At 48.8% G+C, this 22,720-nt stretch overlaps 1 protein-coding gene across 2 annotated transcripts; it reads right to left on the minus strand.

Moving 5' to 3' along the window:
- Window positions 1-14,498: 14,498 nt before the first annotated feature.
- On the minus strand, window positions 14,499-21,449 carry LOC309381915 (calcium and integrin-binding family member 3-like; the record flags this gene model as incomplete). 2 transcript variants are annotated; one of them, XM_081933239.1, is made up of 6 exons in its annotated part: window positions 14,499-14,550; window positions 14,927-15,122; window positions 15,899-16,046; window positions 18,010-18,121; window positions 21,029-21,063; window positions 21,399-21,449. In XM_081933239.1, the coding sequence occupies 6 exons, from the start codon at window positions 21,447-21,449 to the stop codon at window positions 14,529-14,531; spliced, it is 564 nt and encodes a 187-aa protein (XP_081789365.1). In that variant the 3' UTR covers window positions 14,499-14,528. The 2 variants fall into 2 exon arrangements, with proteins under 2 accessions (XP_081789365.1, XP_081789366.1); XM_081933240.1 differs by lacking the exons at window positions 18,010-18,121; window positions 21,029-21,063.
- Between the last annotated feature and the right edge of the window lie 1,271 nt (window positions 21,450-22,720).

Below are 22,720 nucleotides of genomic sequence, written 5' to 3' on the forward strand. Positions count from 1 at the left end.
CTAAGATATAAGGACAAAGAAATAACCATTTTGAAACAGATACCAAAAAGAATAAGAGATAAGAGGAAGAAATTCCTCTTTATAACTAAAAGGTTATATGAAAAAAACATCTGGTTTCGGTGGTTAATTCCAGAAGGCCTGTTGATCTTTTGGGAGGGGGCCAGAGTGAGAATTAATACAGTGGTGGAGGCAGAAGCCTTCATGGAAAAACATAAAGACCTCCTAGGTGAAACAAGAGACGGCGCACAAGACACGAAAGGGTGGGGGGAGCCTTGGCTCAGCCAACAGACAGGGGAGAGGAGACAGTAATGAAACTTAGGTCACAGAAATGAATTAAAAACATATTGCAATTGCTAATATAATGAAATGTAGAAGTGATATAAAATATGGTTGAAGATGCTAAAGAATTGAGTAAAATAACTGCTAATATAAATGTAACAATGATATTATGATATATATAAAACATGAAAGAGATGTAAGATTCTGGGGAAGTACCACCTTCCATATGATGTAGCTGTCAAAAAATTTTCTCCCACATTTATGTACCCTTTTCCCCAAAATACTTGAAAAAAAACCAATAAAACGTTTGTTTAAAAAAAACACCAGGCCCAGATGGATTCCCAGCAGAATGGTACAAAATAATAGACGATCTGAATGAATCAATAGAACCCCTACTGCTGGAGATGTATAACGAAACATTGACAAAAGCAAAAATACCGAACTCATGGAGGGAAGCATACATCACGTTAATATTTAAAGAAGGTACAGACCAAAACCAAATTCAAAATTACAGGCCAATCTCGCTGCTGAATGCTGACTATAAAATATTTGCAACAATAATGGCGGAAAGACTAAAAAGAATACTAAATGACTACATACATCCAGATCAAAATGGATTTCTCCCAACAAGACAAATTAGAAATAATACCAGAACAATAGCTAATATCTTGGAGTATTATGAGGTGCATACAGAGAAACAAGTGGCACTTGTATTCCTGGATGCACAGAAGGCATTCGATAATTTAAATTGGCAATACATGAAACAACAAATTAAAAATATGAATCTAGGAAATAAATTTGAAAAATTAATAGAAACAATATATTCCACCCAAAAGGCAAACATACTATTGAATGGGGAGAATACAGAGTCTTTTGAAATAACGAAAGGAGTGAGACAGGGCTGCCCACTATCACCTCTGCTTTTTATTCTGACGCTAGAAAGCTTCTGATACGAATTAGAAAAAACCAGGAAATAAGAGGAACCAAAATTAAAAATGAAGAATACAAAATACAGGCCTTTGCAGATGACTTAGTATTTATTATAGAAGATCCATTAGAAACAGGGAACAGGTTAATGCAAGAACTAGGAAAATATGGAGATGTGGCAGGATTAAAAATTAATAGAGAAAAGACCAAAATAATAACCAAAAATCTGAAGGAAGAACAGAATAAAGAATTAGAAAAATTAATAGGACTCCAGGTAGTAAAGAAAGTCAAATACTTAGGGATATGGCTAACAGCAAAGTGCTCAACCATAAAAGAAAATAACTACACAAAATTAGTGCAACAAATAAAAAAAGATCTAGAACTATGGGGGAAATTACAACTATCTCTATTAGGGAAAATAGCAACTATAAAAATGAACATACTACCAAGAGTCCTATATTTATTTCAAACTATCCCAATAAAACTAGAGAAAAAATTCTTTACTGAACTGAACAAAATAATACTAAAATTCATCTGGCAAGGGAAAAAAGCTAGGATAAAACTGAAAGCATTACAAGACGACAGAAGCAGAGGTGGTATGGGGCTACCTGACTGGGAACTCTACTATAATGCAGCAGCACTAAATTGGATCAAAGACTGGATAAATTTAAAAAACAGAAGAATATTAGCAATAGAAGGCCATGACCTGCAAACAGGATGGCACTTTTTCCTATGGGAAGAGAGCAAAAAGAAACAAAAATACTTCCATACACATTATATCAGAGAAGCACTAATACAGGTCTGGGACAAAATTAAAGCAAAACACTACATGAAAATACTGACATGGCTTTCCACCATGGAAGCTATGACACACCCCAATACGCTAGATCTATCAAAAATGGTTAGGTATAGTGAAATTCTAGATAACCAGGGAAATCTGAAAACGAATCAGGAATTAAAAGAGAATAATATAAATATAGATTGGTGGCCATACGTCCAATTACAATCAAGATACAAAAAAGATGTAAAAGAATATGGAATATATACAGAATTGCAACGAATAGACAAAATCTTAAATGGCCCAGAAAACAAATTTATAACGAAAATGTACAAATATTTGCTAGAAATAAACTTAGAAGAAGAAATAGTTAAAGGTTGTATGATAGCATGGGCCAAAATTTTTGGTTATAATATAGATCTAGCGGATTGGGAAAGAATTTGGAATACAAATTATAAATTAACGAGATCAGCAACATTGAAAGAAAACATATACAAAATGTTTTATCGTTGGTACCTACCACCAACAAGATTGGCAAAAATGTACCCAACACTGAAACCAACCTGTTGGAAATGTAAAAAAGAACAAGGGACCTTCTATCACATGTGGTAGACCTGCCTGGAATCAGAAAAATATTGGAAAAGAATTTGGAAGTGGGCACAAGAAATTACGGGGGAACAAATAAAGTATGAACCCGAAACCTTCTTACTAGGAATAATCAAAGGGAACTATACAAAAAAAATTAAATATCTACTAACACATATATTAACCACAGCTAGAATAGCGTTTGCCCAATGCTGGAAGCAAAATAATACACCGCCGGACGAATTAGTGATAAAAAAAACCTTGGTTTGTGCAGAGATGGACAAATTAACCCTAAAATTAAAGGACAAAGAAGAATCGGAATACTACGAAATTTGGAATAAGTGGTATGAATGGTTGGAAAATAAGAAAAATAATTAAGCCGAAAACAATATACATAAATAAACATAGAACTGTATATAAAAGTAGGTAAATATGTAAAATATCATAAAAATGTATAGATAAGATGACATAATGATTGTAATATATGGTAAAGAGAGGAAAACATACATAGATATGACGATGTAACATTGTACAAACTGTTGATATAAAGATTGTAAAATGTAATGAAAAGACAAAAACAATAAAAAGTATTATATATAAAAAAAAAGACTTGCACGCTTCAATACCAAGAGTTCCTGAGCCAACGACTGGAGGAGGAATTCTGGGAGTTGAAGTCCACAAGTCTTAAAGCTGTCAAGTTTGAACAACCCTGAGTTTTTTTCTAAAGGGTTAGGGGTGCAAGGGTCTTGTAACTTGACAGCTTTAAGACTTACACACTTCAATGCCAGAGTTCCTGAGCCAACATTTTGGTTGCTAAGCAGGAGCATTGTTAAGTGATACTAATATTATATAACACTTTTAATTAAGCGGGTACCTTGAAGAAACAACTTTGAGTTTCAAATAATACTGATTTCGTTGGCTTAGGTGACATGTGTGAAAAAAATTCAGGTGCTCAGGCATGAAAATGTGCTGCTCAAACACTATACTTTTCTGCTCACATTGAAAAAAAATTAGAGGGAACATTGCCCAGAGCACAAATCTCTCAAGATCCTTCTGGATCTTGAGAGATAGGCGTACTTGGCACATCGAAGAAACTCTTTCAGAACAAGCACATAAACCAATCAGAAGCGGCTCTTGTTACTTATCTCCCTCATTCAGACCCCTCCCCCCCCGCCGCCCATACTCTGAGAGGAAGGAGCAGCCCAGAGGCACCCAGCGAACTCTGGGACTCAGATGCGCCTGCACGGCACTTTCCCCGTCCACCAGGCGTTCCCTGGCACCGAGCCGGCTCTCGCCTGGACTTCCCCTTCGTCATAGCAAATGGCAGAGGCTGAGCTGAGCACTTTGTTCAGGAATTTCCATCTCTTATTGTTGTTTTGCAGAGTTTAGCTAACAAATGAATAAAGGTGTCACATTTTTGGGGTGGCGCTTTCCGTGTTGATAAGTGAAATGCCACCATAGATTCTGATTGTGAGTGCCCATAAATACTGGATTAAATGGTTGATTTAAAATCCTGGGGTGTTATAGGGCTGACCACCCTGCAAGGGTGACCTCTGGTGGCCCCCAATAGCCCCCACCTTGGTGCATTGGTAGCTGAAAAAAGTAAATTGCTTTGAACTCACAGCACAGTCTAAGCCAGCGATGGCGAACCTTTTTTGCCTCGCGTGCCATAAGAGGGGGAGTGCAGGGGGGGGGCGTGGTTGGGCATGCCTCACCTATAATGCAATGCACGACCCCCCCAGTGCACATGTGCCCATGACAGGCCCTCCCCCTCATTTTTTGGCATACTTTTTTCACCCTCCCCAGGTTCCAGAGGCTTTATAGGGTGAAAACAGCCTCCCCCACCCCCCCCCCAGTGGCCCCCCGGAGGCTTCAGGAGCTTCCCTGAAGCCTCTGCAGCACAAAAAAACGGCCCTATGGGCAAATCAGAAGTTCAGAAATGGACTTCCGGTTTGCTCTTAGGGGCATTTTTAATCCTCCGGAGCCTTCAGGGACCTTCAGGTGGCTTCCCTGAAGGCTCCAGAGGACTAAAAATGATCCTACGAGCAAACCGGAAGTGACTGGGTTCAGTTCCAAGTGGGGAAAAAGACACTGGAAACATGGTGGCTGCTTGGAAAGATGGTTTAATTGTGGACAGGACCACATGGCTTGAGGTCCTGGGGGAAAAAGGTGATCACATGCTCCAAGATATTGGGTGAAGAAGAAACAGGGCAGAAATGTTGAAAGTCCCTGGTTTTATGCCCTTTCTGGCCTTTGAACTTGAGCCTGTATTCTGATTGGCTGTCAGACTCCCATGGGGCCATGCAAGGCAAATCTGTAGTGTTAGATTGGGTAATGGATGTCGCTGCAAGGTTCGCGACATACTTGAGTCCGGATTCGCCTGTCTGGGCCTTCAGGGTTCTCCCTTGGGTGGGAGAACGAGCCCCGGTCCTCACCGGGAATTTGGAGGGTCCACACGTGGACGAAGGCCGCAAATTAAGACACCACACAAAGAGTTAGCTCGAGGTAGGCAAGCACAGAGTGCCTGGAGGATGTATGGCTACATTCCTCCTGACATGTTCTGTACAGACCCTTTTATTAAGCAGTTTCTTTTAGGCGGGGGAGTGGACACATACAAAGAAGTACATTCAGCAATTTTCCACAAGAAAACAATTAATAGGTATGTAGCAGTTAAGGGGTTTTCAAAAACATCCCTAATAATGCATCGTATACACAGTTAGATATTTGCAGTTAACCAACAACCTATACAAACGCTATGCTAAGCTAGATAAACGGTTAGTTAAATATTGTGGTCAGCAAACATCCTATACACAGTTAGATATTTGCAGTTAACCATCAACCTATGCAAGCATTATGTATGTTAAAGGTCACATTCTCATGGCCTACTTTCGTTTCAGCTTCAACAAGGCCTGAACCAAACTACTGTCATGCATTCACAAATGGATAGGCACACACAGGCTTAATGGTAGCAACAGCTCTTTATTAAGTATGACAAGTGAGAATAATCCAGCGAAGGTTGAGTCTGACAGCAACCTTTTTATAGGGAGCTGTCAGATCCTTCGACCAATAGGATTAAACCTCTGTTCCCAATGGAACAGAGGACCTTGGTGGAAACCACAGTAGTTAGAGCAAGTATCTAACACCCCTCCCCTCTTGGATGGAACAATCCTACTGGTGACGTAGTCACACAGGTAGGCGGGCTTTTGGGTAGCTCTGCCTGACCTGTGCAGTTCAGTAGGAGGAGTTTCCTTGGACAGGTCAGACAGACCTGTTTGCTCTGCAGCTCCGCTTGGTGGAAGCTCCTGGAACCTTTCACAGGCCGCGGCTGGAGCTTCTAGAGCTGGTTTGCTTGGAGCTCACCGTGGGCCTGCAACAAAACCAGATAAGTTTCCCGGTACCCTAGGGCTTGAGCTGGCCGTGGAAGGAGTGAGTGTTTGCTCTGTTTGGGTAGGGCTTTGGCTAACTCGTGCAGGAGTTACCTCTGGTTGTCTAAGAGTGGAGCTGGAGAGGCGGCCACAGAGTTGGTCAATATGCCTTCTCCAATTCCTACTGTCCTCGAGCTCTAGGAGGTAAGAGCGAGGGCCGGTGGTGCCTATCACTGTGGCAGGGATCCACAGAGTTCCCCCGGCGTAGTTGTGGGCGTATACCAAATCCACTATGCTAAATGTCCGAATCTTGCTTGTGGAGTCTGGGGGTGATGAGGCAGAATAATTGGGGTGTAGCCGGTCTAAGTGGGACCTTAGCTGGTGACCCATGAGAAGCTTAGAGGGGCTTCTCCCTGTAGTGGCACTCGGTGTGATGTGCTGAATTAGCAAATAGTGGTCAACCCATGTTTGCCAATCTCCCGGGCCCATCCTAGAGAGGGCCTCTTTTGCAGATCTCACCATTCTCTCTGTCTGACCATTGGAGGCCGGATGGAATGGCACAACCAGGGCATGCCTGATTCCCTGAGCTGCTAGGAAGGTCTCAAATTGCATGGCCGTGAATTGGGGCCTATTGTCAGAGACCAAGATGTCGGGCAGGCCGTGCGTGGAGAAAGGTCTTTGTAGCACCTTGATGACTGCTTCTTCCATAGTGGAGGTCATCAGGACTACCTCTAACCATTTCGAGTAGGCATCCACAACTACGAGAAATGTCTGGCTGTGAACTGGGCCAGCAAAGTCAATGTGCACCCTAGACCACGGTGCTTGAGGTCGCTCCCACTCCTTAGCAGGCGCCTCTGGGGGAGCTGGTCTGGACTCCTGGCACGGTGTGCAGGTAGCCACCCATTCTTCGATCTCCCTGTCCATGTTAGGCCACCACATATAACTCCTAACCAAAGACTTCATCCTGACAATTCCAGGATGCTCTATGGGTAAAGCCTCTAATACTGCAATGCACAATTTGGATGGAACAACAACAACCCGGTCCCCCCACAGTAAACAGCCATTTACTCATCGCGTTTGGCAAAATAGATTTTGAAATCAGCCCCAACAGGCCCGTTGGGCCACCCGCTCCACACCCAGTTCAAAATTTGCTTGATGGTGGAGTCCTTTGCAGAGTGATGGGCAACGTCACTGGATGAGAGAGGACCAGTCTCAAGGCATTCAGTGAGGAGGACTGGCATCTCGGGGGTAGGGTCAGTACGTCAGCGTGCCCCAAAGTGGAGCACGGTCAGTGGATAAGACGATAGGAGTAGGCAGCTAGGAAAATGGTCCATCTGGTCATGGGGAGTGATAATGACACTGGGGTAGGTCAGTCCCCAGCCAGTAAGCCCAACAACGGCTTGTGGTCTGTAACTAGTTCGAAGTCCCAGCCGTAAAGATACTCATGGAATCTCTTTACCCCGGCCACTGCAGCCAAAGCCTCACAGTCCAGCTGGCTTTACTTCCGCTCTGCGGCGGACAGGGTCCTGGAGTAAAATGTAATAGGGGCTTCGGTTCTGTTGGGCATGCGGTGGCCGACGCCAAACGGGGAAGTGTCGCAGGTCAGCACCAACAGCAGAGTCTGGCTATACTGTACCAGGAAGGAATCCACCGACAGGAGTCGTTTTACCGCAGCAAATGCAGCAGCCTCGGCTTTGCCCCAGGACCACTTCGTGTTCTTAGCCAGGAGACAGTCTAAGGATTCAGCAATGGTGGCTTTCTGTTTAAGAAAAACGCTGTAGAAATTAAGGAGCCCGAGGTACGCCTGCAGCTCAGTTTGATTGCGAGGTGTGGGGGCGTCCTGAATTGCTTTGATTTTTTGTGTGGTCGGGTGAATCCCAGAGGGTACTAGGTACCCTAGGAATTCAACCCTTGGCACGTTAATTTGGCATTTCTTTTTTTTGAGACAGAGACCTTTGTCTCTAATTTGAGCCAAAACTGTTTGTACATGTTTTAAAAGTTGCGCCTCATTTATAGCCGATACCAAGATGTCATCAAAATAGGGGACGACTCCTGGAATCCCTGCAAAAGCCGTTCCATGATGCTTTGAAACAGTCTGGGGCGATACTAACGCCGAATTGCAGGCAGTGACATTTGAATGCACCCCTGTGCGTCACAGTGGTTTGGCCCTCCGCTGTAGTGCCATCTACAGGCAATTGTTGGTATGCCTGCTCCATGTCCAATTTAGCAAAAATCTTTCCGGGGCCTAATGAATGAAGGAGGTGCTGTACAATGGGTACAGGGTAGGTGCTCTCTTATAGCGCTTTATTTATTGTGCACTTGTAGTCCATGCAGATGCAGACAGACCCATCGATTTGACAGGGGTCTCCCAGGGTGTGTGATCAACTGGCTCTAGGTTTCCCTGGCCTACGAGCTTGTCAATTTCCCTGTCAATTTTGGGGTAGAGAGCGAAAGGTACTCTCCTGGGCTTTAGCCTTATTGGGGATATGTTGGGGTCCAAACTAAAGGAAATTGGAGTCCCCACATACTTACCCAGACCGGTGCCGAAGACATTCTTGAACTCCTTAAAGATGGCTTCAGCACCGTCGTCTTTCAAGGTGTTGATACCGGTCACCTCTAGGCCCAGGGCTTGGAACCAATCTAGCCCTAGGAGGCTCTGCAGGTTGCCGCTGACCACTGTCACTGGGAGTTTCCCACTGAACTGCTTGAACTTCACCTGGAAGGTGCCTTGGCCCATGATGGGGACCCGGTTTCCCTGGCAATCGTGTAGGCGGATGTCAGGGGTGCGAAGATGCTGCTTCTTTAGGCTAGGGATAGGCTGCTTTAGGGTAGACCATGGTATGATGGTCAGCGATGACCCTGTGTCAATCTCCATCTCACATGGAGAGTCCTCGATGAGGACTGTGACCTTCAGCTTTTTTGGCCGCCTGGTGCGGACTTGGCCGATTGACATGTGGTAGGTGACTCTATTGTCATCCTCTGAGCACCATGATGGCTTCTGCCAGGCCCCTTGGTTGGGCCTCTGTTGGCGGTTTGGTGCATTTCTAGGCTGCCAGGCAGTGGCAGGGAATTCGCTCTGGCACACTTTGGCGATGTGCCCCTTTCGCTCACAGCGCTGGCAGGTTGCATCGCGGAAATGGCAAGCTGATCTGGCATGGTCTCCTCCACAGCTAGTGCAAGGCGGGAGACATGATTTGAATTTGCGCGCTAGCTGGGCGCGGCTACTGCGCATGCAGCAGCTGTCATCTTCATCGCCTTCTGAGCTCTCGGGCTCTGCAGCCTCGCAATGTACGTGTGTACTCTTCCGTGCGTCTTGTGGAGTGCTTTGGCGTTGCAGAGTCTCAGTAGTTTTGATAGCTGATTCGGACGCCCTGGCTTCGTCCAAGGCGATTTGTAGAGTGAGGTTAGATTTAGCAAGTAACCTCCTCTGTAGGTTAATGTCCCGTACGCCGCAAATTATGCGTTACAGAATCAGCTTGTCCAGGTCTTGGAATTTGCAGTAGGCTGCGGCCTTGCGGAGCGCTGCAAAATACTCATTAATCGACTCGCCCTCTTTCTGGTTCCTGATGTTAAACTCATGCCGGTGAACATGCTTGGATGGCTTGGGCGCATAGTGAGTCCTTAGCGTCTGCTGAAGCACGGACCAGGCGACTGATTGTAGAGTGTTGGCTCAGAGAGGTCTTTCGCCATCTCAAACACTTCCTGGCCACAGTGCCCAAGGAACATGTTCTTCTTGCGGCCTTCAGAAAGGCCTATGAGGTCGTTTGCCTCGAGGAAGCAGTCAAATCGTAGCATGTACGAGTCCCAGTGCTCAGTGACTGGGTCATACAGAGTCGGTGGGGCGTGCATGGCCATTTTGTGTTCAGAGGGCGTTTGAGTTTGCCGCTCAAAATGGCTGCTCGAAGCTGCCCTGAGCTCCGGGCTGGATGTACTTGCTGGATTGCTACGCTCTTCAGTTTGCCTAGTTGCCTTCCAATCTTCCCTCATCGCCAGTGTTAGATTGGGTAATGGATAGGCACACACAGGCTTAACGGTAACAACAACTCTTTATTAAGTATAACAAGTGAGAACAATACAGCGAAGGTTGAGTCTGACAGCAGCCCTTTTATAGGGAGCTGTCAGACCCTTCGACCAATAGGATTAAACCTCTGTTCCCGCCAGAACAGAGGACCTTGGTGGAAACCACTGTAGTTAGAGCAAGTATCTAACATGTAGGCTGTCTCCCAGGCTTACTTGATTTGCTAGGTGATGATGTAATCTTCCCAGGTGCCCTGTGGTGAGATGGGTAAAGGGCTAATACTATCATACCTTAATCCCATCACCCTGGAGCTGAAGGGAGTAGATCTTTGTTATGTAGAATAGACTGGCCTTAATGGCTTATTGACAAAGGTGGAGGGGAGCCGAGTTTCTGTCTCTCATTTAGAGGAAATATTCTGTCCTTTTAATATTTTTTAAAATATTCCATTTCTCTAGGAGAGAGGTGGGTGCTAACTTCCTATAATTTCATAATTTTCTGTATTGGTGCCAGAAGAGAAGCCAACCCCCCTTTTTTAAAAAACTGGTCTGCCTTGCAGAATGTTACTAAGGTACTTCTTTAATCTAGAAATATCCTGAAAAGGGGGGGATCCCCCCAACGTAAGCCTTGTGTTTAACCATGCAAGTCATCCACCCACCTAGAAAGGGGGGGCAAAATATCCGTTACTTACGGTGGAGACAAGCACCCAAAAATATATTCGTAAAAAATTATTAAACTTGTATGCAACCTAAACTTTGGAGGGCTCACATTAAGAAAAAAGAGTAAAACATAAAAAGCTGAAGGGTTTTCCAATGCTTCTGCAGGCCACAGTTGTCTCAAGAGATGTGTAAGTAGGAGGAAGAAACCAACCAACCTCACCACCCAGAAGGTCTGTGTAAATTCTCAATCCTCCAGGTCACCTTTGTCCCCAAAGTGCTTTTTCAAAAAGGCAACTGGACTGTTGTTTTCCCCCCTTGAAAAAAGGGCATTCAAGAAGCTTCTTCAGCTCTTCAGTGAGTTGAGGAAGCTTCTTGCACGAAGTCTTCAAGGGGGGAAAAACAGTTGCCTTTTTGAAAAAGCATTTCTAATAGCAATTCTGTGTCAGGGCACAACATGCCTACAATGAGATTGGTTGAGCTCCCTCAACGCAACCCCAACACAACACAACTCAGTGAGGACCAAAAAAGAGAACAATATCCCTAACCCAATAAATCCTATTAACCCCCAGACCCATTGCACCAGTGTGAACACGTTACACGTTGTGCAAACCCCTGGTACTACGTGATTATTTCTCATTCAGGAGTCTGTTCTTTCGGGGCTGGCAGCTAGGACTAAGCGTGTCCCCGGGACGAGGCCCACTCTTTCGACTTTCTTTTGCCCACATTGCTCTTTCGAGGGTCCCCACCATTCACCCCTTAATCAACGCAGGGAAAGACCGTGAGATGCAGAAGCAACTGCCAGGTTTTTGGGCCAATCCACAGTGGAGACGGCTTAAACCATGGTCGCCATGCCGGGAAAGCAGCCCCGCACAGCCCGAGGAGAGCAGACCTTCGCTTGGGCGACCTGCAGCCCTTCCCTTTCTCCCCAGGAGCCTCGGCTTGGAGTGTCCGGGAGGTGCCGGCCACTCACCCCACTCATTAGGGGTGAGTGGGACAGGAGGCACTGCTCATTTTTGTTCTTCATGCTTGAGCCCTCGCGAGCCCTTCCCCCCCGGTCCCTCGCCCTTCGGTAAGACTCACCGCCGCCTCAGTGGACAGGGCTGAACCCTTTGCAGTAGCAGTGTCCCGGACCAGGCTGACCGCGGCCTTGGGGGCGCTGGTGCCAGCTGGGAAGGCCAGCACGCCCAAGGCGGAGAAAGGGTGGAAACGCGTGGCTGGCTAGCGGAGGAGGCTCCCCTGAATCACTGGCGTTTTTTTCTGGAGCTTCAGTTTGGTGAAAGCCACCGAGTAAAACAGCGAACGAGGCCAAGCGCCGCCGAAGCCGACAGTGAGTTAGGATTAGAAAGAGAGGAGAACCTCAAAGCCACGGCGGGGCTCCTGCCGTCTCCGGAGCTTAAATACTTTCCCTCTGCTGCCTCCCATTGGGCAGTGAGCAAGGAGTCCTTGTTTCTCATTGGTGCGAGGCGGGTGATGACATCGGGTCTCTCTCTCTCTCCCCCCCCTCCCCCTCTCTCTTGTGTTTTTGTTTTTTTTGTTTCTATAACGGAACCTGCCCAGGCTTGTCTTGTTCTCCTGCAGGGCACGTGGGTTGGAAAATCCCGGGTTTGGCTTTGCACTTCTTAAAAGTGCCAAGGTTGTTTTGCAACCCCCTGCTTTAAATGGGGGGAGGGGGATGTTAGTCTGCAGCGGACACAAACCGCCTTTTCCCCACTAACACGGTTTTTAAAAAAAACACGCACAAGCTTTCGTGCTTCAAGTGGCTTTTTTGAATTGCTGTACTAACGCAATCTAACGCAACGCACTGCTGTGCTATGCAATGTTCTGCTATGCGCTGCGCTTCTATGCAATGCAAAGCACCGCACTGCTATGATGTGCTATGCTCTACACTGCTGTGTTCTGCACTGCTATGCTCTGCCCTTCTATGCCATGCGTCGCCATGCGTTGCTATGTAATGCACTGCTGTGCCTTAAAAAAAAAACCTGCTCCTCGTGCAGAGTTCCTTCTGGGAGATGGGCAGCTGTACATGTTTGTTAAATGGATAAATAAATATTGTGATGTAGTATATCTCGTGAAGAGCTGCAGGTCAGGAAAGTTTGAGTTTTCGTAAAATGCGTTAGTTGAAAAAAGTGCTACCAGATTCCTGTTTTGATTGTGGAAAGTTATCACCCAGCCCTCTCCCAGAAAAATGAAATATCCTAGAAAATATTGAAAAGGCAGAATATTTCCCTGGATGTGAAAATGGAGAAATATGGTTTAAAGAGAGAATAGCTCCCTGTAGCTTCCTGCCTCCACCCACTTTGTCAATGGGCCATTAAGAAGGCCAAGCCTGTCCCTTTACATAATAAAGAGTTCTTCTCCCCTTCAGCTCCAGGGGGATGGGATTAAGGCATGATAATATTGGCCCTTTACCCAACTCACCACATGGCATCTGAGAACTCAACCAAACCTGGATTCAAAACGCAGCCTAGAGGGTTGCCCCTGTATGGCCCCATGGGAGTCTGACAACCAATCAGAATACAAGCTCAAGATCAAAGGCCAGAGAGGGCATAAAACCAGGGACTCAGCTTCTCTTCTTCTCCACCAACATTGAAGCATGTGATCACCTTTTCTGTTCAGGACTCAAGCCATGTGGTCTTTTCCACCATTAAAACCATCTTTCCAAGCAGCCTCCATGTCTCCAGTGTCTTTTTCCCCACTTGGAGCCAAACCCAGGAGGACATTTCTTTCAACATGATGACGGAGGGAGGGGAGGGAGAGTTGGCTTGGCTTTGCCTTGACGTCTGTGGGCGTAAAGGAAGTATAAATGCCTGATTTTTCTTCCTCTCCGGTTGGAAATTCTGGAAGTTGGCAATCCAGCAGACTTCTGTTGGAAGAAACGTCCTTCTGGGTTCAGTTTCAAGTGGGGGAAAAAGACATTGGAAACATGGAGACTGCTGGGAAAGATGGTTTAGGGAAAGTTAGGGTTCGGGTTCGGGTTAGGGCTAGGGAAAGTTTGGGGTCACATTTCAGGATGACCAAAGACCTCTACTTTGGTCATGTAGCAAGTTGGGGATGAGGAAGGTGATACAATGAGACCCCGTCGCTTAAAAACGGGGACGAGCGTCACTAAGGACGGGGCATGTGGACGGAGGACTTTTAAGGTGCACAGGCCTAGGAAGAAAGGCGGACAGTTGATGCAAAAACATTTCCACCCCCTCCAAAGGAACGTGATGGGAAACAAGGATGGACTCCCCTGGGCTTTTATCTTTATTCTCACGCGATGAAATATAGTTGAATTCAAACCATCCCAGATTTTTTTAGCTGTCCAATCAGGTTCTTTATTTCACAGCCAGGAAGAGCCGAAGAGGGCTGGCAGTTTCTTTCTGAGGCACAAGGCTCTGCTCGATCTCCCGTAAGGAAACCCCCCCCCCCCCCGCTCCCCATACCCGATGGAGAACGTCCACTTCAGGGTCATTTGGTCAGTTCCAGTAATGTCCTGCACTCAGCCCAGAGCATGAGATCTGACTCCTGCTGCCCCTAATACTCCATAATCCATCGATGGGTTTCAGCCAGTAGCAGCGACTGGTGCTTGAATGGTTTGGCTCATTACACAGGCGAAGCAAATCGATAAGAATTCTGACTTATAAAAACAAAATCAAATGTCTTCCTACTGTTAAAAAATTATCCATTCCCATTTCATAACTGTGTACTTAGGAGGAAAGGTACTCCTCTTCCTCCTCCTCCTCCTCCTCCTCCTCCTCCTCCTCCTCCTCCTCCTCCTCGGAGCATTTACTTCCCTCTGGCCACCAGGAGGGTCTGGACGGCTTGAAAGAGATCCGAGCGAGCAGCAGGTGTCACCCGCTCCGGCTCCGGCTCAGCACCAGAAGGAAAGAAGGGAATTGGGAAGGCGTATGGATGAGGTTCATCGCTTGGAGAGCCTGTCAGATTCTAATGTGAAAGGTGCTGTTAAATAAATAAATAAATAAATAAATAAATAAAGAAAGAAAGAAAGAAAGAAAGAAAGAAAGAAAGAAAGAAAGAAAGAAACCACAATTTACTCAGGAGCTTTTGTGAGGGGAGCAGTCAGAGATCTTAATCAAAGCCTTAATCACAAAACGTTTGGCCAAAGCCACTTATTCCAGGCCTGGCACCTCCCAGACCCCTGGGCTTCACCTTCCACAACCCCCCCCCCATTAGTCTCCTTCAGGGGGTTCTGGGAAGTTGCTCCCCAAAGCCCAGGCTGGCTGGGATTCCCAGCTGGCTTGAAGGGAGGGCCGGCTTCTTCATTGGGGGGAGCGGGAGAGACAGGTGTGGGGCTGCGGAAAGAAGACCCCCTGACCTGAGGAAGTCGGGCGCTCTGACAATCATGTGCTGGAAGTCTTCCAGAGAGAGACGGCCGTCGTTGTCCAAGTCGGCTTCGTCAATCACTTTGTTGCACACCAGGCTGACCTCCTCCGGGGTCAGCTCTTTGCGGGTCAGCTTGTTGACCGTCTTTTCCAGGTCAGACTTGCAGATGTAGTTGTCATCGTTGAAGTCTGCTGAAGGACCCCCCGCAACGCTTAGTGACAGCCAGAGGAGACCCTCCCTTTGCCCACCCTCAGCCTCTGATCTCCACAGATGGAAAGGAAGAGCCGTTGCTTTCCTCTGGAACAGCCCCCCCTCAACCTGTCGGTCTGCGGCCCACTGCTGGGATGCTGCGGCCTTTTCACAACTGGGCCCCGTGAGTGGGTGGCTGGGGCACACGCCTGTGCCCACATGCACAGCCCCACTTGCAGGAGCAACGGCTGCTCACGCACACACACCTGCCTCTCCCACAAAATGAAGAACAAAGAAAACGGCTGACAGTCACACAAACACACACACACACACACACACACAGACAGAAAGTGGATAGGCAGCTGAGCCTCCATGGAGCCCCCCCAAAAGGAAGGTGTGGTGCTTCCCAGCCCTGAGAGCTTCCCAGCAGAGGACGGGGAGCGGATGCTGGTGGAGGCACCTGGAACGGCTTCCCTCTAAATCCTCAGTAGCTCCTGGCAGAGGAAGGAGGATTGGACCCCCTTCCTCCTTCCCCTCTACTGCAGGTGTGACCCTGAGTGATGGCCGGTCCTTCCCCCTGCCCCTCAAAGGAAAGGAAGGGGCCCCCGGGAGTTCTGGTCCATTAGCCCAGCGTGCCTGGCTGGAGACCTTGGTGTCCTTGGTGGTGCTAATGAGGGAGGGACAAACGCGGCAGCTGCAGCTCCCTGCCTCCCTCTGAGCGCCCCATGGTTCCTCCCTGCGGATACCCCCCTCCCTCTGGCACCTGCCCACTCACCGTAGATTTTGAAGGCATAATAGGCCTTGAGGTCACGCGGGGCCATTTCGCTCATGACTGAGAACATGTCCAAAAAGTCATCCAGGGACATGTTTCCTTCCCCGTCCTCAGAGAAGACCTCAGCTATGCGCTGGCGGAAGGGATTGTCCTGCGGGGGGAGAAGGCGTAGAATCGTAAGACAGGCCCAGAAGGGACCTTGGAGGTCTTCTAGTCCAACCCCCTCCCGAAGGCAGGAGACCTTGTAGCCTCCTGGACAAAAGGGGGCCACATCTTTTCTTGATAACCTCCAACGATGGAGCCCCCACAGCTGTTCCATGGACTATAGGAAATTTATCCTGAACTCCAGGCTGAATCTCCCTCCAATGAGCTTCCACCCGCTTCTGCTTCTGCCCTCAGGTGCCATGGAGAATCCTTGGACAGGAAGACAGCTAACCTCCCTGAGCCTTCTCTCCATGAGGCCGAATGCGCCCGGTTCCCTTAGCAGCAGGTGGCCTGCTTAGACTTTGACCCCGAGCCCTGTGCTGTAATTGCCCTCGAGGCCTTTGTTTGTTCTGGGGGAACTATGGTTTGAGGAAGGCATTCCCCCCCCCCCCGCCGCAAAAGCCCCCTCCAAGCCATGATGGGCAAGAGCTTCCTCCTGCCTTTTCTTCCAGGGTGGGAGTACCTGCGTAGTCCTCCAGGCTGAGTAGGAGGAGGTGGCTCTTCCTCCTTCTCTGGCCTGAGAAAAAGAGTCCTTGCCCGTTTTCCCTGAAGCTCCTCCTGGATCCAAATGAAGCCTCCACATTTCTTCCCGGATTCCTTTCAATTTCAATTTCTTTTAGCTCAGAACTGTCAGGGAAAGTCCCCGCTTCCTGTTTGATCATTTTGCATGTTCGCTTTAGACATTTGTGACAAATTCCCTATCAACTGTCAACCACCTATTGTTTGTTTGCCTTCAATCATCAGTCTCCGATATTAATTAAGAAAGAGTTTGATTAATCAACCAGAATGCCTAAGCCTGCTTCATAGTCAAAGGCGGAGGTGTCAAATGCAATTTCATTGCATCAGGGTGTACTTGACCTTGGGAAGGGGGTGGCCAGCTCAACATCACTGATGTCAGCACTCGTGGTGGCCCGAGCACTCTGCCAGCGAAAAGAGGCTCCCGGTGGTCTTGGCAGTGGCACCATGGGCCACTCCTTGACTTTTTCCAGGGCGACCCCGTGGGCCAGATCTAAGTACCGAACACTCTGGTCTAAGAAGATGCCGGTACCCCTGGCACTCCAGCAGGCCCCAGTTCACCTGACCAAGATTGTGTCTGCCCGCTGACTGACATCTAGAAGAGCCAGCAGGGATGGGAAGGAGAAGAGAAGGGGGGAAGCCCAATTCAGGTCCCTTAAAGCTACCTCCACCCGTTGCCTTGCTTCCCCCTTCGCTGGGTTGAGGTACGAGCTAAAGTACCTCCCTGTGCCAGGAATCAGGAGATGCTGCGGCTGAATTTGGGTGCCAAATGGCTGAATTCTGGCTGCAAGTCTCCTCCCTTCTTTTCACCTGCCCTTCCTATTTCCACCCTAAATGCTCTCCAGTGGATATTTATCTATACTCTGCTGGGAGGGATGGGGTGTCATTGGGGAGGGGAGCAACTTTAGCCTCCCTTTTTGGGGTATTTTAGGGTGTCTCTCAAGGGTGGGGCCCAGTTGGCATTGCAGGCGACCCCTCCCTCAAGGAAAACATGGCTAGACATACCAAAGGAAGGGGGAGGGGAGCAGCCATGGTTAAGGTTCTTAAGGCTCTTTGTGGGTTTCAGGCCCCCATGACTCCCCTTGTTTGCCCCACTGAACTATTTGCAGTCTTGGCTGACTAAGGGTTAGGGATGGACTCCCCTTCTCACAGCACACACCCACACACCCAAGGCCATCACTCTGCTGTAAATCCTCCTGGGTCTTGCAAACTCCTTGGTGATATCCAGGCACAGAGTCAGGCTGAGAGGCCCAAAGCCCACCGCCAGGCAGCACCTGCCCTGGATGTCCTGCCTCCCCCACCCACCCACCCCCTCATGTGTGTCCCAAGCATGCCCAGTCCCAAATTGGCCACCCTCCCTGCAGAGGAGACCCTGCTCCCACCCATCCTTGTACCTTGAGCTCCGGCATGCTGGCAATGAGCTCATAGGGGAGCTTCACGCTGGGCTTCCTGGTGTAGTCTTGTGGCACTAACTGGGGCGCCAAGTCGCGGTACTTGTCAAACAGCCTGTGAGGAAGGAAGCAGAGGAAAGGTTTCTGTCTCGGCTGGTGGGCCCAGGCCTGGCCTCGCGGGCACCTGCCATCAGTTGCTGAGCCAAGAAGAGAGATGGCCAGGAACGCTGCCCTGCACCAGGAAATCTTCCCGGCTGGCACGAGGCTTGCAAAGCACTCCCACCACAAGGGAACCCTTAGCCTTGGCAACATTGTTGGCTGCTCTGGCACCCCTGCTTAGGGTTTGTTTGTTTGTGTATTTCTATCCCACCCGTATTATTTTTATAGATCACTCAAGGCGGGGAACACACGAAGGCTCCTTCCTTCTCCCAGTTTCCCCACCTGTGCAGTGAGAAAGGGGGACTGGCCCAAAGTCACCCAGCCGGTTCTCATGCCTGAAGTGGGACTAGAACTCCCCATCTCCTGGTTTCTAGCCTGGGGGCTTTAGCGCTAGACCGAGCTGGCTCTTTGAGCAGTCGAGCCGCTCTTGAATTGCTGCTCTTCTCGCAAGCTTTTTCTAACCGTCTGCTTCTTCCTGCAACTTTGTCCCGGGTTCTGAATTCCAGGATGTAGAATTTCCTTTGAAAGACCCTCCTGCAGGAGGTCTTCCGGAAGCATCTTCCTATCCCACCTTTCGGTCACCTCAAAATGAAACATTCCCAGCTCCCTCCAGCCACTTCTTCATCAGCCATGATGGTGGTTTTGGAACCGGTCTTTGCATGAAAGTGAATTTCCCTGAATCACAGTTGGGCGCACTTTAAATGTCTGGTGTGTGTGTGTGTGTGTGTGTGAGACGGAGCACCCATGACTCCAGCCGTTATCTCTTGACCTTCCTCAAGTGCTTTGGAGGATAGGTCCACCCCCTACTCCTTGTGACAACCCCCCTCAAATATTGGGAGACTGCTATCATGTCACCCCTGGTCCTCCTCTTGGTTAGACTAGATACACCGAATTCCCTCAATGGTTTGTCGTGGGGTTTAGTCCTCCGGTTTAGCCCTTGGACCAAAGGAGAAAAACGGGGCGTTCTCTGAGTTGCTAAGTGTATCCTGTTGATGCAAGCTAAACTTTTATTCCTATTCCTATTCCCCATGTCAGACCCCTAGGTGTCAATACGGGGTCAGATCCTGCATCCCAGAGTGGGACATTGGAGTCCTTTGGGCTTGTCCGATAGAGGCTGCTCTGCAGCTCTTACTATTTGCCAGCCTTCCCCCCCCCTCCCCCCCCCAATCTACGTCATCTATCATCATCTCGTTTATTTGGCCCACTTGGCCCCAGAAGGATTCCTCCCCCTCATCCCAGGAACACACTTGTTACAATATTATGTTGGGGGTTAAGACAAACTTTGTGCAATTTCATGCAACTTGTCAATAAATTACTTAACTATGAACTCTTGAATCTATTTCAACTGATAACCAGGAAACATTCACACACACACTCGCCCTCTCTCCAACTCAGAAGGTCTCAGCTGGGTCTGAAATCAAGCACTGATTGAAATTTGTCAATCTGGAAGGACAAAGTCAACAGCCTCCTGCCTCCAAACCGACCACTTTTATTCCCACCAGAAAAACGGTTCCGTTAGAATATTTTTTGGCAGCTGAATTTTGGCTGTGCAAATTCCGTGCATGTGGCCTCAGTGGGGCCTCTCCTTTTGCCCTTCCTTGCCCCCAGAGGAGGAACATGAAGGATGGGGTGAGGATACAACGCTGCTCTCCTGTTGCTTGTGCGAGGATGCTCGCGTGAGGCCCTGAGCACCCCTGACACCTCGCAAGTGGGGCCATGAGCCCCCCCACTACCCTTGCCTGAGTGGGGCTGTGCGCGTGTGCCCATGCGTTGGTCGTGGCCCACAGGTTGGGGAACCCTGGGATAGAGGATGGATGGATTCCAGTTTCTGAGGCCAATCCACGCAAACGCTTGGTCAGCCTCACCTGGCTGCTGCTTGCGCTGCCCCAAAGCCCCACCCTCTTGCTCTCCCTTCCTCCCCCTGCACACCCTTCCCTCCTTCCTCCGCTTGCCTTTCGGTTTTCGACCTAAGTGTGTTGCTTCTTTCCGTGGTTCGTGGGATGGGATCCCTTGTTTAATTTGCTATTGGCCCCTCAAACGTGGAACTTTGGGGGGCCGAAGTGGTGAAAAAGTAGCAATGGGGCATTTCCCAAACAGACGGCTGTCAAGAGGAGAGGCGTTCCCTTGGCGGGCATCTTTGTCAGCACTGTCCTTGCAGTGGGGGGGGGGCAGAGCAGACCCTCTTTTCAGGGCAGCCTTGGTCAGTTAGGGTTAGAGCAGAAGGAAGCCAACATTTCGAACAGCCTCCCTTCCCCATTAATAATGCAGGCCTTGTTCATGGTGCAGTTATGGCCTTGGCTCCCATCCCAGAGATGAAAATGGGTTCATGCTTAGGTTTCACAAACGGCAGGCTTTTCCCCAGCTGTGTTCCCTGGACACGGCTTGTCACTAATTGCAACGGAGAGTATCCTCCCTCGGAGATCCTGACCAATGTGCCTGGGGTCCTGTCCTCTCGCCAGAACTAGGACCCAGGGAAGAGAGGGCCTCTGTAGGGAGCAGGGGGTCGGGTGCCAATCAATCTATGTTCAAAACTGATGTCCTAAAATTGCATTGCTTTTAAATTGTAGTGGTTATCTTGTGCACTTTGGCTTGGAGTCAAGGATGCCGTAGTGGAGGGGGGCTCCCTACTCCCTTCTGAGTGGACACATGGTGGCTTTTGCTTGTCCACCTGTTGCCTGGGACTCTGTGCAGATGCCAGCCTAAGGAGAAGGTGCCAAGCCTGGGCAACGTTCACTTCCCAGCTAGAATAAGGAGCTCCCCGAAGTCGAAAAACCTGCCCCTTTTATCCCAACCCTCCTAAAAAAACCTTCTCCTGACTTTCTCTTTTGGATCTAGGAATTGACAGTGCAGCCGCAGGTCTCACCTCAGGATTTCTTTCCTTGTGAAAAACGTGACATCCTGAAAGATGGAAGCAACATAAAAGAGCAGCGTGAGAGCCAGCTAGCATAGGATTCCTCAATGCTGGGCGATTTTGCATCATCTATTACTAATTGACAGATTTCTTCCCTCCCTCCTGCCCCCCACCCCCTATTTTGCCTGCATGAAGGCCCATTGGGGAGAAGTTCTTCCTCATCCCTGCCCACCCCCTCCCCATTCCCCTATTCATCCCACCTTGAGGAGAAGCTCCCTTGACAAGGAGCAGCAAACCCCCTCCCCTCTGAGAAACGCAGCAGCAGCACAGAGAGAGAGAGAGAGAGAGAGAGAGGGAGGGAGGGAGGGAGGGAGAGGCTAACCTGATAGGCATCCAGCTGTTCCGGAGTGAAGATGGTCTGCTTGTTACCCATTTCTGCGCCCCCCGCAGTGAGCCATGGTTTCCTCGGCCCCCAAGGTGGCTTTCCAGAGAGGCAGGAGATGGAGATTAGGCAGAGCTCCAGCCCTGGGCTCTGGGAGGCTGGAGAGGATCAGGTGTCTGCTTGCTTTGCTCCACGGATCTCTGGATCATAATAGGGGCATTTCATCAAATCTTCAGAGCGGAGGTGGCACGTGGTGAGTGCCCAGCACCCCCTGCTTCTGCCGTGCGCCAGACAGGCTCAGATTACATCATGGGCACCCAGCTGCATCGGATGGCTTTTTGGAAACTGTCTTGCTACCCAATGGGTGTAGGTTTGGATGTGCTCTGTCTCACACAAGCACTGAACACTTCCCGTTGCTTTCTGTGTGGAGATCAGTTGTTTGGGTGTGAAGGTTTACAATCAGAGTTACAACAAACCGTCTCCTCCCAACCACAGATGAGTTCCTGGGTGTTTGCTGTCAAAGTCCAGCTGGCATTTGTACAGGATCAACCGGCCATTGGTGGAATCCTGCCGTTGCGCCATCTAGTCAAAATGGCACTGGACTGTCAAAAATGGCACTGGACTGTCAACGCATGCCCTGCACAGAATGCCACATGATGCCCGTCCCCATCTATGGCATCCAACAGGGATGGTGGAAGCCAAATCAGTGGCAGGAAGAACCTCTACTTGGCCCTCGCCTGCTGCGGCATCGTGCTGGCACCAAAGAGGGTTAGGGCCAAAGAAGTGCTTGGCACGGAAAGAGAATGGCCTCATTCCAGATCAAGACTTCCGAAGAAGGTGGGAGGTTAGGAAAGTTCACCAGAAGAACAGCCAGCACCATGGAGGAGCCAGGTCCACCTTAGAAGGGAAGTTCCTCAGGGACTTTGGCCAAAGCCTCAATTGGGAGAGAAATGAGGGTCAGGGTGAAGGCACAGAGAGAGGGCACCCCCCGTTCCAGGTCATCAGAGTTTCCCCCATTTCAGCATTTTTCATATGTCTCACTTTTCCTTTTAAATTTGAGCTCATGTAGTAGACACCTTTGCCTCATTGGGTACAATGTTATATTTTTACATACGTTACAAAAATAACCCTGAAGAACCTTTCAAAGAAGAAAAAGTAACTTCCTTGGGCTGTATCAATTTCATGCAAAATACAATATATGAACGGGAGAGGGCCTTACTCTTATGTCCCTCTGGAATGACCCCCCCCCCCCCGACATTAGAACTACCACCGACTTCCGCTCCTTCCGACAAAAACTAAAGACTCACCTGTTTCGATTAGCC

This window comes from Natrix helvetica (genome assembly GCF_964273705.1).
Source record: "Natrix helvetica genome assembly, chromosome: Z".
NCBI lineage: Eukaryota > Metazoa > Chordata > Lepidosauria > Squamata > Natricidae > Natrix > Natrix helvetica.